This window comes from Bactrocera tryoni, chromosome 3 (genome assembly GCF_016617805.1).
Source record: "Bactrocera tryoni isolate S06 chromosome 3, CSIRO_BtryS06_freeze2, whole genome shotgun sequence".
In the NCBI taxonomy this organism is placed as follows: Eukaryota; Metazoa; Arthropoda; class Insecta; order Diptera; family Tephritidae; genus Bactrocera; species Bactrocera tryoni.
In genome coordinates, this window is record NC_052501.1 from 73,007,688 (window position 1) to 73,020,079 (window position 12,392).

At 27.6% G+C, this 12,392-nt stretch overlaps 1 protein-coding gene across 4 annotated transcripts in view; it reads right to left on the minus strand.

Annotated features, from left to right (window-relative positions):
* Positions 1-1,056: 1,056 nt before the first annotated feature.
* Positions 1,057-12,392, minus strand: part of LOC120771168 (KNR4/SMI1 homolog) — a 56,622-nt gene continuing 45,286 nt past the window's right edge. For 3 of the 4 annotated variants that reach the window (XM_040099052.1, XM_040099055.1, XM_040099053.1), the window contains 4 exons: positions 4,098-4,280; positions 3,645-3,835; positions 1,870-2,079; positions 1,057-1,804 (listed from right to left, as the gene is read on the minus strand). In XM_040099052.1, the coding sequence (XP_039954986.1) occupies positions 1,718-1,804; positions 1,870-2,079; positions 3,645-3,835; positions 4,098-4,280 (671 nt within the window). In that variant the 3' untranslated portion in view covers positions 1,057-1,717. Of the gene's footprint in view, positions 1,805-1,869; positions 2,080-3,644; positions 3,836-4,097; positions 4,281-8,003; positions 8,189-12,392 lie in introns of those variants that run through there. The other variant, XM_040099054.1, reaches the window with a different exon arrangement.

A 12,392-nucleotide genomic window follows, 5' to 3' on the forward strand; every position in this document is an offset into this window, starting at 1 on the left:
TCAAATTTTTTCAAAATGCTTAAATAGTAAAATAGCTTTAGTTATTTTCAATTTAATGTATTTTCGAAAATAAGTTTCGAAAAAAAAAATTTTGAAAGACAAATTTTGAAAGACAATATTTTTTCAAATTTTTTCAAAATGCTTCAATAGTAAAATAGCTTTAGTTATTTTCAATTTAATGTATTTTCGAAAATAAGTTTCGAAAATAAATTCTTAAATACAATTTTTTTTTAAATTTGTAAATACAAAAACGCTAAAATAGCTTTAGTTGTTATCAACGAAATGTGTAAAATTCCCGAAAAAAGTTTTGAAAAAAGATTTTCAATTAATTTTTTTTTGAAATTTGTAAAAACAAAAATAAACAGAATTAAAAAATTTAGTTTTTATTTTCTTGCAAAATATTTGGTTCGAATATTATTTTCGAAAATAAGTTTTGAAAACAAATTTTGAAATAATTTTTTTTTTATTTCTTAAATACAAAAATGCTAAAATAGTTTTAGCTGTTATCAATAAAATTTATAAAATTTTCGAAAAAAAGTTTTGAAAAACAAATTTTGAAATACAATTTTTTTTTGAAATTTTTAAATACAAAAGTGCTTTTAGAATTAAAAAATAACAATTTTTTAGCTTTGAGTATATTTAGTTTCATTTTCTTGCAAAATATTTGCGTTCGAATATTTTTCGAAAATAAGTATTGGAAAACAAAATTTTAAACACAATTTTTTGGAATTTTTAAAATTTTAAAACACCAAAACCGCTGTAGCTATTATCAGTAAAATGTACTTTCGAAAATAAGTTTTGAAAAACAAATTTTGAAAATTTTTTTTTGATTTCTTTAAATACAAAAAAATACTAAAAAAACAGCCTAAGCTTTAAGTTTTAATATTAGAATTTTTTTTTGCTTCAAAAATATTCAGTTTTGATTTTCTTGCAAAATATTTGAGTTCGAAATGTTTTTAATATTTTTTTTTTTTTAATTTTTACTCGACCTACATATACATACATATATGGACAGCTTAGCTTTCGCACATTTAAAATTTCAATTTTTCAAAACTATTTTTAGGTTTTCAATATATTTTTATTTTTTTTTGAATTGCTAATTAAGGAGCAGTGCTTGTTGTATTTATATATATAATTCCCATTTGTTAGTGTTACCAAGTTGATTAACTGCTTTTACACGCTATAAATGTAAATATTTTTTTCTTGTAAATAGTTTACTGAAATCTTTGCAGTTCCTGTTCATATATTTAACTATGTAGGCATTTTTGAAAAATATCTTCGACTTTACGATCACAAAACTGGCACTTGTTACTTGATTTTCCTCTTTTTTTTTTGCAAAATTTCAGAATATCCTTCAGGCTGCGCGCGCTTCAAACCGCAAGCGCTGCAAGTTTCTAACTATTTTAGCGCGCTCTTTAACAATTTTTACTTGAGCTAACATTTTTTTGTAAAGTTTTTTATTACTCTACACAATTTTGTTTTTTTCTTTATGTTGTTTTTAAGTGCTTGCTTGTAAGTAGCGGACATTCTTCTTACATATAGATTATATTTTCCTCATTTTCTTTTTTCTGCTTAATTAAAAACTGCCACATATTACAAATTATATAACTAAACTTCTAACGCCTTCTTCTATCCACCTCTCCGTACCGCCAATTCGTGCTCTCCGCGCTTCTCTCTGCTTGCCGATGTATAAAAAATAAATTGCTTGCGCTCCGCTCTACTTGCCGATGTGGAGTTTGCCAAGCAGATTGGCAGCCTGATTACCGGCGGACTCCTGTGCGTTCACTGCGCCGTCATGGAGGGTCTGTGAAGGTATATATTTTATAAAAAAAAAAAATTTCAGAAACCTCAAAGCACATTTCTACATACCTTCTCCAAATCCTCACGCTTATGACTGACATATTGATTGGCTTCGTTCATCTTCTGATCAACTGCTTGGCTGGTCTGCTTTACAGCGCCATCGATAGCGTTCTCGGCTTCCTTCATTTTCGTCTCGACTGTCTGTTCGGCAGCCTTGACACTCTTGTTGATCGCATCGTTAGCGGCCTTTTTGGTTTGATCGACGGCGTTGGCAGCAGCCTGAGAATGAGAGAGAGAGTGAAAGAGAAAATGTAGTGTTTTATCAAAGAAAGCTCAAATTGCGTTTAAACGAATTATATTTTTTTAACCTTAAATTTAGAAAAATTGTTCTAAATAGTACTAAAAATTATTGGCTACTCTAAAACGGACGAATTACCTTTAAACTTTGTTGTCAAACTATTTTTGTAAAACATTTAGTTCTAATTTCGATCGAGTGTTATAACTTTAGTACCAAATATGTAGTGGCATATTTTTAGTACTAAAAATTAAGAAACTCAAAATCTTAGTACAATACTTAAGCATTAAAAATGAGGATATGGAAAATTTTAGTACTTAAAAAGGCTTTACTTTACAAAAGCAGTTCTAAAAAGTACTAAAAATTATTTACTGCCCTCAAATTTATTAACTCGTTGCATAAAATTTGGTTGTTGAACTATTTTTGTAAAAATGTAGTACATACTAATATCGATTACTAAAATTTTAGTACTGAAAAAAGTGGTGACAAATTTTTTAGTACTAAAAAAACAAACAAAAATTTTAGTACACCACTTACGGCATCAAAAATGTTAATCAATAAAACTTTAGTACTTAAAAACTTTAGCTCTAAAAATATTAGTACTAAAAATATTAGTAGCATAATTTTCAATAATGAAAAATGTAGCGCCAAAAATTTTATTACAACACTTTTGGCATTAAATATGTTAATAAGTAAAATGTTAGTACTTAGAAACTTTAGTACTAAAATTTTTTAGTACTTAAAAAGGGTTTACCTTACAAAAATGGTTCTAAACAGTACTAAAAATTAGTTTTTGCCCTAAAATCGATAAACTCGTTATTTGAAACCTTGTTGTTAAATAATTTTTAAAACATTTAGTACTCAAATCGAATATCAAATTTTAGTACTTTAAAAATTAGTAACAAAATTTTCATAACGGAAGCATGTTGCACCAAAAATTTTATTATAGTACAACACTTTCGGTTTAAAAAGTGTTAATAGTAAAATTGTAGTACTTCAAAACTTTAGTATTTAAAAATTTCGTCAATGAAAACTCTAGCACCAAAAGTTTTAAAAATCCAAATAAAAAATTTTAGAACATAAAAGTTTTAGTACTAAAAAAGTAAATAAGTAAAAAATTTGCAGTAAAATTTAGTAATTTAGTACTGAAAACTTTGTACTAAAAATTTCTTTAAAAAACACTTAATATTTCTTAACTAAGAATTTGGTATCAACATCATTCTTAGATTTTTTAAATATGGTTTTAGAACTAAAAAATATTTTAATATTAATATGTAAAATTTTAGTACTGAAAAGCCAACAAGTAAAAAATGTGTACCAAAATATTAATACCAATCTAATTTAGTACTGAAAACTAAGTAATTTAATTCAGTACTAAAAGTTAAGTACTAAAAATTAAGTACTAAAATTATTTCAAAATATTTAACTTCCCAAAATTTAACACAATTTGATATTAAACGGTGTATGTATGTACTTAGTACAATATTTCAATATTATTTTCTAATTTCTTCTTGATTTACTTTTATTTACCACAAACAACGTCACTCACCTTCTGTGAAGCCTCAGCCACGTTGGCGGCCACTTGCTTGGCATTTGCGGCCACAGCATTGGCTTGTTGCACAGTGTTATCGATGGCTTGTTTCGAGTTATCAACGGCGGCCTGAGCTTGGCCTACGCCAGCATTGACAGCCTGACCGGCCTTTTGAGCTTCAGCAGCGGCCAAATCGGCGGCTTCCTTGGCTGTAAAGATAATGATGAAGTTTACAGAGTTCAAAAAATTAAAAAAAAGATTTCGGAAGCTTTATTAATTAAAAAACGAGCTTTCGAAAGCTTAATTGTGCTTACAAGTTTGTGTGAAAAAAATATAAAACCTCTCAAATATTTTTGAATTTTTTTAGTAATATTTTCCATATAGTTATGGTCCTATTACATTTTGCCTCCTTTTCTTAATCATTTAATGTGCTCTTCCTCACATTCTTCTCTAACTACGTAAACAACTCACCAGCACTGGCCGCCAAGTTCTCCGCTTCACTCTTGGTCTGTTGCACCGATTGTCCTACAGCCTTAGCCTGTTCCTCAGCCATTTTGGCGGCATTGTCGGCTTTCTCCTTGGCCAATTTCTCAACATCTTCCTTCTTGCGGCTGAAAAGGTTGGCGGTCTTGTCGCCCAAGCTCTTGAGGGATGCTAAAATGTTATAAAGGAAATAAATTTCAATTATAATTTTGTTTTTAGAAATACAAATCTAGTTGCTAGTCTAATGCTTTATGCGAGTATGCGTAACTAATATATTTCTAAGTGTACGAAAGCTCCTTAAAAAGTGCAAAAATATGAACATTCGAAGAGTTTCTAAATCACTATTAAAATTTGTACTACAAACTAAAGAAAAAAAGTTAAAAAATTGTAGCTATAATTTTTTGCAGTTTTATATTTTATTATTCTATAAAAATTCATAGCCAAACAACCATAACTTGTACTAAAAATTTTATAAAAAAGTAACGCATTTCATTCAAAACTTTTTCCAAAACTCTTAAGCTATATAGCTATATAAAACTTGGTATTAAATAACTGAATAATTTGTTGTAGATTTATTGTAGAACACTTTTAGTACTGAGTACTAAACGATTTTTAGTACTTTTAAGCCTTTAAATATTCAAATAGCTTTAATGCTGTTGTTCTTAAAAAATTCTATAGAACGAACTAATAATCTTTGGTAATTAAAATTGTGTACTAAAAATAAAGTCACTTAGTTTGCAATAAAAAATAATAAAGTCTGATTTTCTTCAGCAAGTTCTTAGTACAATAAAGCCAAAAAGAAGTTCAGGGCAATATTTTATATATTATATATAGAAATTTTTCCAATCCATAAATATTTGTGCAACGTTGACGACTAATTTCTTTTTTTTTTCTTGGCAATTTGTACTAAATTTGTACTAAACCTGTTTTCAGAAGTCAGCTAAAACATGCAGAACTCATTATTAACTCTGTCATTTTGTCATAAACTAGATATAATATTATTATATAGTTAGTATATTCCTTACTGGAATTTTAGTACTAATAAAAATAAAAATATATATTTATTCTGTACTAAAACATGCATTACATCGACTTCTTAAGTATTTGGAGTTGTCGGAATTTTTGGATTAAATAATTGTTTACAACTTTTTTTGTTTAAGAAATAAGGTATACTGGAGTTTTAGTACTAATAAAAAATCTATATTTATTAATTATGTTCCAAATTATGTACTAAATTATTATATATAGATTTATTATTAGTACTAAATATCACTATATATATTTGTGCATTTTTTAATTATTTGGAATTGTAATTTTTGTACTAAAGATATGTACTAAAAAAATTTCGAAACCTTTTTTGTTTTATATATGTAAAAGCCTTAGAAACGCCGAAAATATTTTAAAAATTTTTACTTCGATGGAAGTTAATGTCGAGGTTTCTTCCATACCAAATGGAAACTAGTGGAGATAAATGTACTAAAAATAGCATAAATTGATATCTAAACAATTGCAATTTATTTTTGTACTGTTAAGTGCTCATACATACGATTCACATAATTTTCTGCAAACAAATTTTGTACTCAAGTCTAGTAGAGCATCCTATATTTAGTACTAAAACGAGTGTATAAATCAAATGTAAAAACCGTAAACTTCTACGCGAACGACATCTCGAGTAAAATTTTTTTGTACAAGTGTACGAAAATTTTTTTTTATTAAACTTTTGACAAACAAATAACAAGCAAAAAGCACTAAATCATAGGTAAATGTTACTCTCACAAAATTTTTTAGTACAAGAGTACTAAATTTTTTTTAATATTTACAAATATTAAAATAAAATAACTAGTTTTTCAAAACTTTTGGACTGGTAACTGGCGAAACAAAAATCAATAAAATCCAACGAAAGATTACTCGCCCTCAACTTTTTAGTACAAGTGTGATAAATTGTTTTTGTAATATTTAAATTTTCAAAGCTATTCAACTGACAACGGGCGAAACAAAAATCAATAGTATATACATAGGTAAATTTTACTCGCCGAAATGTTTTTAGTACAAGTGTACTAATTTTCTTTTTAATTTTCAAAGTTATTGTCAAACAAAAATCCATAAGAGATAGCTAAATATTACTTGCAAAAAAATTGTTTGCACTTGTGTACTAAATAATAGTTTTTGTAATATTTAAAATTTTTCTAAGCTAATGAGAAACACTAATCAATAACACATAAATAATTGTTACTCGCCGACAAATTTTTGGTACAAGTATACTAAATTTTTTTTTGTAATTTTTGTGTTTTTAAAATTTACAAAGCTGTTGACAAACAAAAATCAATAAAGAATGGGAAAATGGTACACGCCCAAAATTGTTTAGTACAAGTGTACTAAAAATTATTTTTAAATTTTTAAAATGTTCAAAGCTAATGACCAGTAAAATCAATAACACATAGCTAAGTGTCGACTTTTAGTAATATTTTTTGTATTATTCAAATATTGAGAGAGTTATTTCAACTTTTTGTTTCAGCTATATTGGATTAACGCAGCGTTAATTTTTTCTATATAAAAATTTTTCAAGCGCATAATATCAACACCACTTAGTTTTTTTCATCAGTAGTGTTCACTTAAGCCACTTAATTCATCATTTTACTCATTTTTTTATAATTTTTTAACTATTATCCTTCACTGCCGCCATTAAGTCATCACTTTGGAAACTGTTGTGCGCACACTCAGTTGTGACGTTACTAGAAAATTACACACACTTGACCTTGTACACTTTTTTATGCACACACGCTGAGTTAAAAATCAATAATTCAGCAAGGCAAGGCGATCAACAGTTAGCTTGAAGGAATTGGGTACTAAAATAAAGTTTATGTATACATGTACATATGTATATGCATTGCATATGTATGCTTTTCTATATATGTATCTGCGAAATGGTGAATTTATTGTGATTTATTAACTTTAATTTTTTATTCATATTAAATATTAATGGTAAACGTTTTTTTCTTTTTAATTTTATAATTTTTTTTTTAATTTTTATAATTTTTTTTAATTATTTAATTTTTTTTTTAATTTTTATAATTTTTTTTAATTATTTAATTTTTTTTTTTAATTTTTTAATTTTTTTTTAATTAAAAAAATTTGTTTTTTCAATTGTAGTGAAATTCGATAAAAATATATATTTTTTATTTTCCAATTTAAAGGTTTCTTATAAAGATAAGATAAAAAAGTTTATTTTTCAGATTTTAATTATTGCTTTTTCAAATATTAAAATTCTTTTTAATTAAGTAAAATTTAAAAAAATTAAAAAATATATATGTTTGTATTAACAATTTATCAAGGTTTCGTATTTTTTATAATTTTACATATTCTACTTATTATTTTTTAATTATTATTAAATTCTCTTTCTTTCTTTTCTTTTTTTTATTTTCACAATTTTTTTTCAATTTTAGTAAAACTTATAAAAATATCAAAAAATTATATATATTTTTTTAATCACAGCTCATCAAGACTTTCTTAACTTTTTTAATTTAAATATTTTAATTATTATTAATTTTCGGTTCAATAAAATTTTTTTATTTAAAATTATTTTTTTTTTTTTCTAAATTTTATTAAAAATTATATTATTTGTCTTATATTTTTCATTTCCATATTTTAATTATTATTAATTATTTTTCTAATTTTCCTAATTTTTTTTCAATTTTAGTTTGTCAAAAATTTGTTTCTTCACAATTTATCATTTTTCTTATATTTTCATTTTACATATTTTAATATATATTTTTCTCTGATACAATTTTAATATGTACACACTCAATCTCAAAAGAAATTGAATATTTTGAAATTTAAAATTTATTATTTTGCAGTTGAATACTTTCTACTATTCTCTTATGACATTTTTATTACCCGTACAACCGCTGAACGCCATTTTTCACTAATTTTTACGTATTTTTTAAAGCACTAAATCACAAAACTGCGTCTCACTATAGTATAAAATAGAATACAGTTATGTTTGGAGTATTTCACGGAATTCCTGAAACGTCGTCGATGACCGAACCAACTTCGATAGCTGTTAAACGCGAACTAAATCGTTGCTTTCTAACTTGATTTGCCACAACAATGGGGAAACAAGGCGAAACTTGATTCTAAATGCTTACTTAGTTACTACATACTATGCTGTGGCTACCACAACGACGCAAAGGTGGAGCGCGGTTAAATTACAATTTATACTATATATATTTATATATATGTATATTGTTTTTTTTTTTGTTACTTTTATCTATTTTTATTTTCGTTAGCTTTATACGAGTTTTCAATATGTAGTTACATATTTATGTATATACATATGTATGTACATATGTATGTCTATTATGTGAAACGGCAATTTAGCGCACCAATGAGACGGACGTTGCGCGCTGGAGCATGAGAGATTGACTTAATTAGCTAAGAAATGTGGCGACGACACAGACGCACGCACACAATGCGCAGCATTAAAGGAGACGACGACAGGTTTTCGTTGGGCGGACAATTAAGTAAATGACAGGCAATGTCAAGAGTAGTGTAACGGTTATGAGAGGACGAGAAGTTTGTGTATAAACAGCAAAATTTTTATAAGGAATTTAATAAATTTTGTTTTTTAAATAAAACAAAATTTGAAATTTTTAATTTTTTAATAAAAAAAAATTATAAAATAAATCTAACATTAAAACCAGAAAATAATTGCTTTGAAAATAAGTATTTGTATATTAATTTCCGTTTGCTAAATAATCATCTCATAATGAGAAATTAATTGCAAGAAAATGCAATGTAAAAAACTTGACGTAATTGCAAATAATTAAAATAGGAGAAACAACAAACAGATTGTAGCCCCATTAACTAATAAATTTTTAACATTATTTTTCAAAACTTAATTTGACTAATTTTCTTTCAGTTAAAAATTAAGTTTGAAATTTAGTTCCTAACTAAACATTTTCATCAATAAAATTTATTAACAAAAAAGGAAAAAAAAATAGTTTTTATTTTTGAAAATTTTTTATTTAAATTTAATTTATAAAAATATTTCTTTTAATCAATAGTTAAGTTTAATTTTAAACAAATTTTTCAAACTTTCAATAATTATTGCTATTATTAAAATTTAAAGAAAAATAAAAAGTAAGTTCCCATTTTAACTCTTAACTCAACATTATTTTTCAATAAAATTTATTATTAAAATGGAAAATATTTATTTTTTTTAATGTTTTATTCAAATTTAATTTATAAAAAATATTTTTTAATTAATTATTAGGTTTAATTTTTTTTCACGCCCCTTTTTTTAATTAATAATTAAAATATTTTGCAATAAAATGTATAATAAAAATTAAAAAAATATATTTTTTTTATTTTAACTTTTAAGATTTTGATTATTTTAATTTTTTTATAATTATTTTTTTGTTTTTAATCAAAATTTATTATTTTAATTAAAAAAAAATTTTTGTTATTTTTATTTTTAAAAAATTTGAAATAATTAATTAATTTTTTAAATTATCTTTTCGTTAATTTTTTTAATTTTTCTAATGGTAATTTTCATAATAAAAATATGTTTTTGTAAATTTAATTTTAATTTTTAAAACATATAACTCAAAGGAAAGCATTCAACATGGCGTATGAGTAACATTTTTTATAAATTCCAATCTTGTATTAACCCTCTGTCAAAAAGTATCGAACATCATAAAATAAGTCATAAACAACCCTCAAAGGATTTGAATTTCAAAGCTGCGAAGAATACATATTTTTTTAAATGGATTACTGTCAACGTTTTCCAAAGATTAACCATTTTTTTTGAAAACTCATAAAGTTTCTTGTTATATTTCATCGGGGCTACCTTACAATTAAACTAATTTCAACTACACTCCTCTAAAATGACGGCGATGTGCATGAGAGGGGATGAGAATAGTTTTATAATACAGTTTGGTCCAAGGTAACTTTATCGATTCGCTAGTCTGTAACATCTTAGATTATTTTTAAGCAATGAAGATAAAGCATAGCTTCGTGTATTTTGAAGACCTGCATTTTTATACCAGATTTTTAAACTGGTTTAATTTTATACCAAATTTTGATGGCGAATATTTATACCAGATTTTGAAAGTGGCATAACTATATCAGACTTCCGATCTAAAAGACTATAATTTATATCAGATTTTGAAAGTGATATGGAGTTATACTACATTTTGAAAGTGGTATAACTTTATAACAGATTTTTAAATTAGTACAATTTTATTCCACATTTTATTGGTATACATTTTTCTAGATTTTTAAACTACAAGAATTTATACCAGATTTTGAAAGTGGTATAAAGTTATACCAAATTTTTAAAGTGATATAGCCCCTTCCGATGTTCGATAAGTCTTTATTAGCCGTTTTTGAAACAACCACCTCTCAACTGTATATAGTTTCCCTACAAAGCACTCGCAGCAACGCTCGAACAAACTCAGCGCCATTGAACAAGAAATCATATGTACATAAATCACGCTACTCACAGCAATGCATCAAATAAGCTGACGAAGATTTGTCACATATGTATAACTAAAGCGCTTCAAAACAAAAATAACTCAAGATTTTAAGAATTGCACACAAATAATTTACTATGGCCCACAAATTTACTTAAGCGGAAGCGCAACTCATCAACGCCCATCAACTTGAACGCCCACTTATCTGCATTAACTACTTTGATTACAGTAAATTAAATTGACGCGCCAAGCAACGCATGCCGCAGAGCGCACCGTGTGCCACAAGAAAGCGACAGTTGTAGAGAAAAAAGCGGAAAAATGCAAAAGAAGGAAAAAAATGGAAAGAGAGGAAAAAAATACGACAGTAAATCAAAAAAAGGCGAAAAAATTCCAAAAAAGCGAACACAAATAATAATTGCAATTGCAATTGCGTCGCATTTTTGTAAAGTTAAGGCTAAAAATAACAAACTGTTGGGTGGCGCTGGGGAGGCCGGGAGGCTGGGACGCGGCACGTCACTGTACTAGCATTGCGGCGTTTCGCCGCAGCGAGGTGTGTAGAAAAATGCGCCGCGGCGAAGGCAAAAATGCCGCTGCGCCCGAGTGGCTGCGCTGCACATTCAAACCGCTGAATGAACTCATGCGTGCGGGCGCTATTGTTATTGACTGACATACATACATATAGGAGTAGAGTATGTACTGGCGACACAGCTGAAGTCAGCATTTAATTGTAGCGCAATAAAAATATAAATTAAAATACTTTTCGCTTTGTAAATTTAATACACCCGCGCATACATAGAAATACATACATATATAAGTATAGTAAATACATACAGCTAAAAATATAAAAATTGCCTGCGTCGATGTGTTAACGTGCAAATTATAGGCATCAATTCAACATTTTCGCTTTGAGATATTTAAATATGTATGTATGTAAGGTGAGGTTATGTTCGGTTCTCAAGTCGCTCAACTTACGGTCAACACAATCGGCCTACTGTGTGTACTATTCGTAACACCATCACCCTTTTTGAGACCCAGCATTTATTATTAGATAATATTCGACCGAATAGACCACGTCCAGCTTCCAGTAAAGAAAATATAGCAACCGTAGCAGGGAGGAAGAGTGTACACGAAGACCGTGGAGAGTGGATTCGGACCGTTCTCGGCAACTCGGACCGACGTATGGAACCACTTGACCCACTTTACGTCGAGATCTTAAATTGAAAGCGTACGAAATGCAGCTTGTGCAAGAACTGAAGTCGCTCGACCTTGCCAAGCGGCATCGTTTCGTCTTATGAGCTCTTAAAATGCTCCAAGAAGATCAAACGCTTCGGATCTAACTAAAGTTTCTTAGGGTTTCATTGAAACTAGTATACCTGTAAGAACACCTTGATACCTTAGTGAATCTAGCATTCTATTTTATAAAAAAAAAATCCTACAATGTGTTCCAGGTCATAGCGATATCGCTGCTAACTGTGAAGCTGATGAACTACCCACAGCACTCACCACCACGCTATTAGACTCGGTAAAATAAAAAATGTAAACCCCTATGGTTCCTTGTAGATATTTGATCGACAAACATGCTATAAGTATAGCTGAGCCCCCGAGGAGTCAATGCCTTACTTGCTCAGCAAACAGCCAAACGTGGCATGATTGGAAAAAGGGCCCCTCATGCCGACTTTTAAAATTCGAAAGGAATGACATAAGAACACTAATAGGAGTGCTAAAAGGTTGCTGTCTAATTGGTGGACATACCAGAAAACTAGGAACATCATATAACGACTAATGACATTCAAAGAGAATGACATAAGAG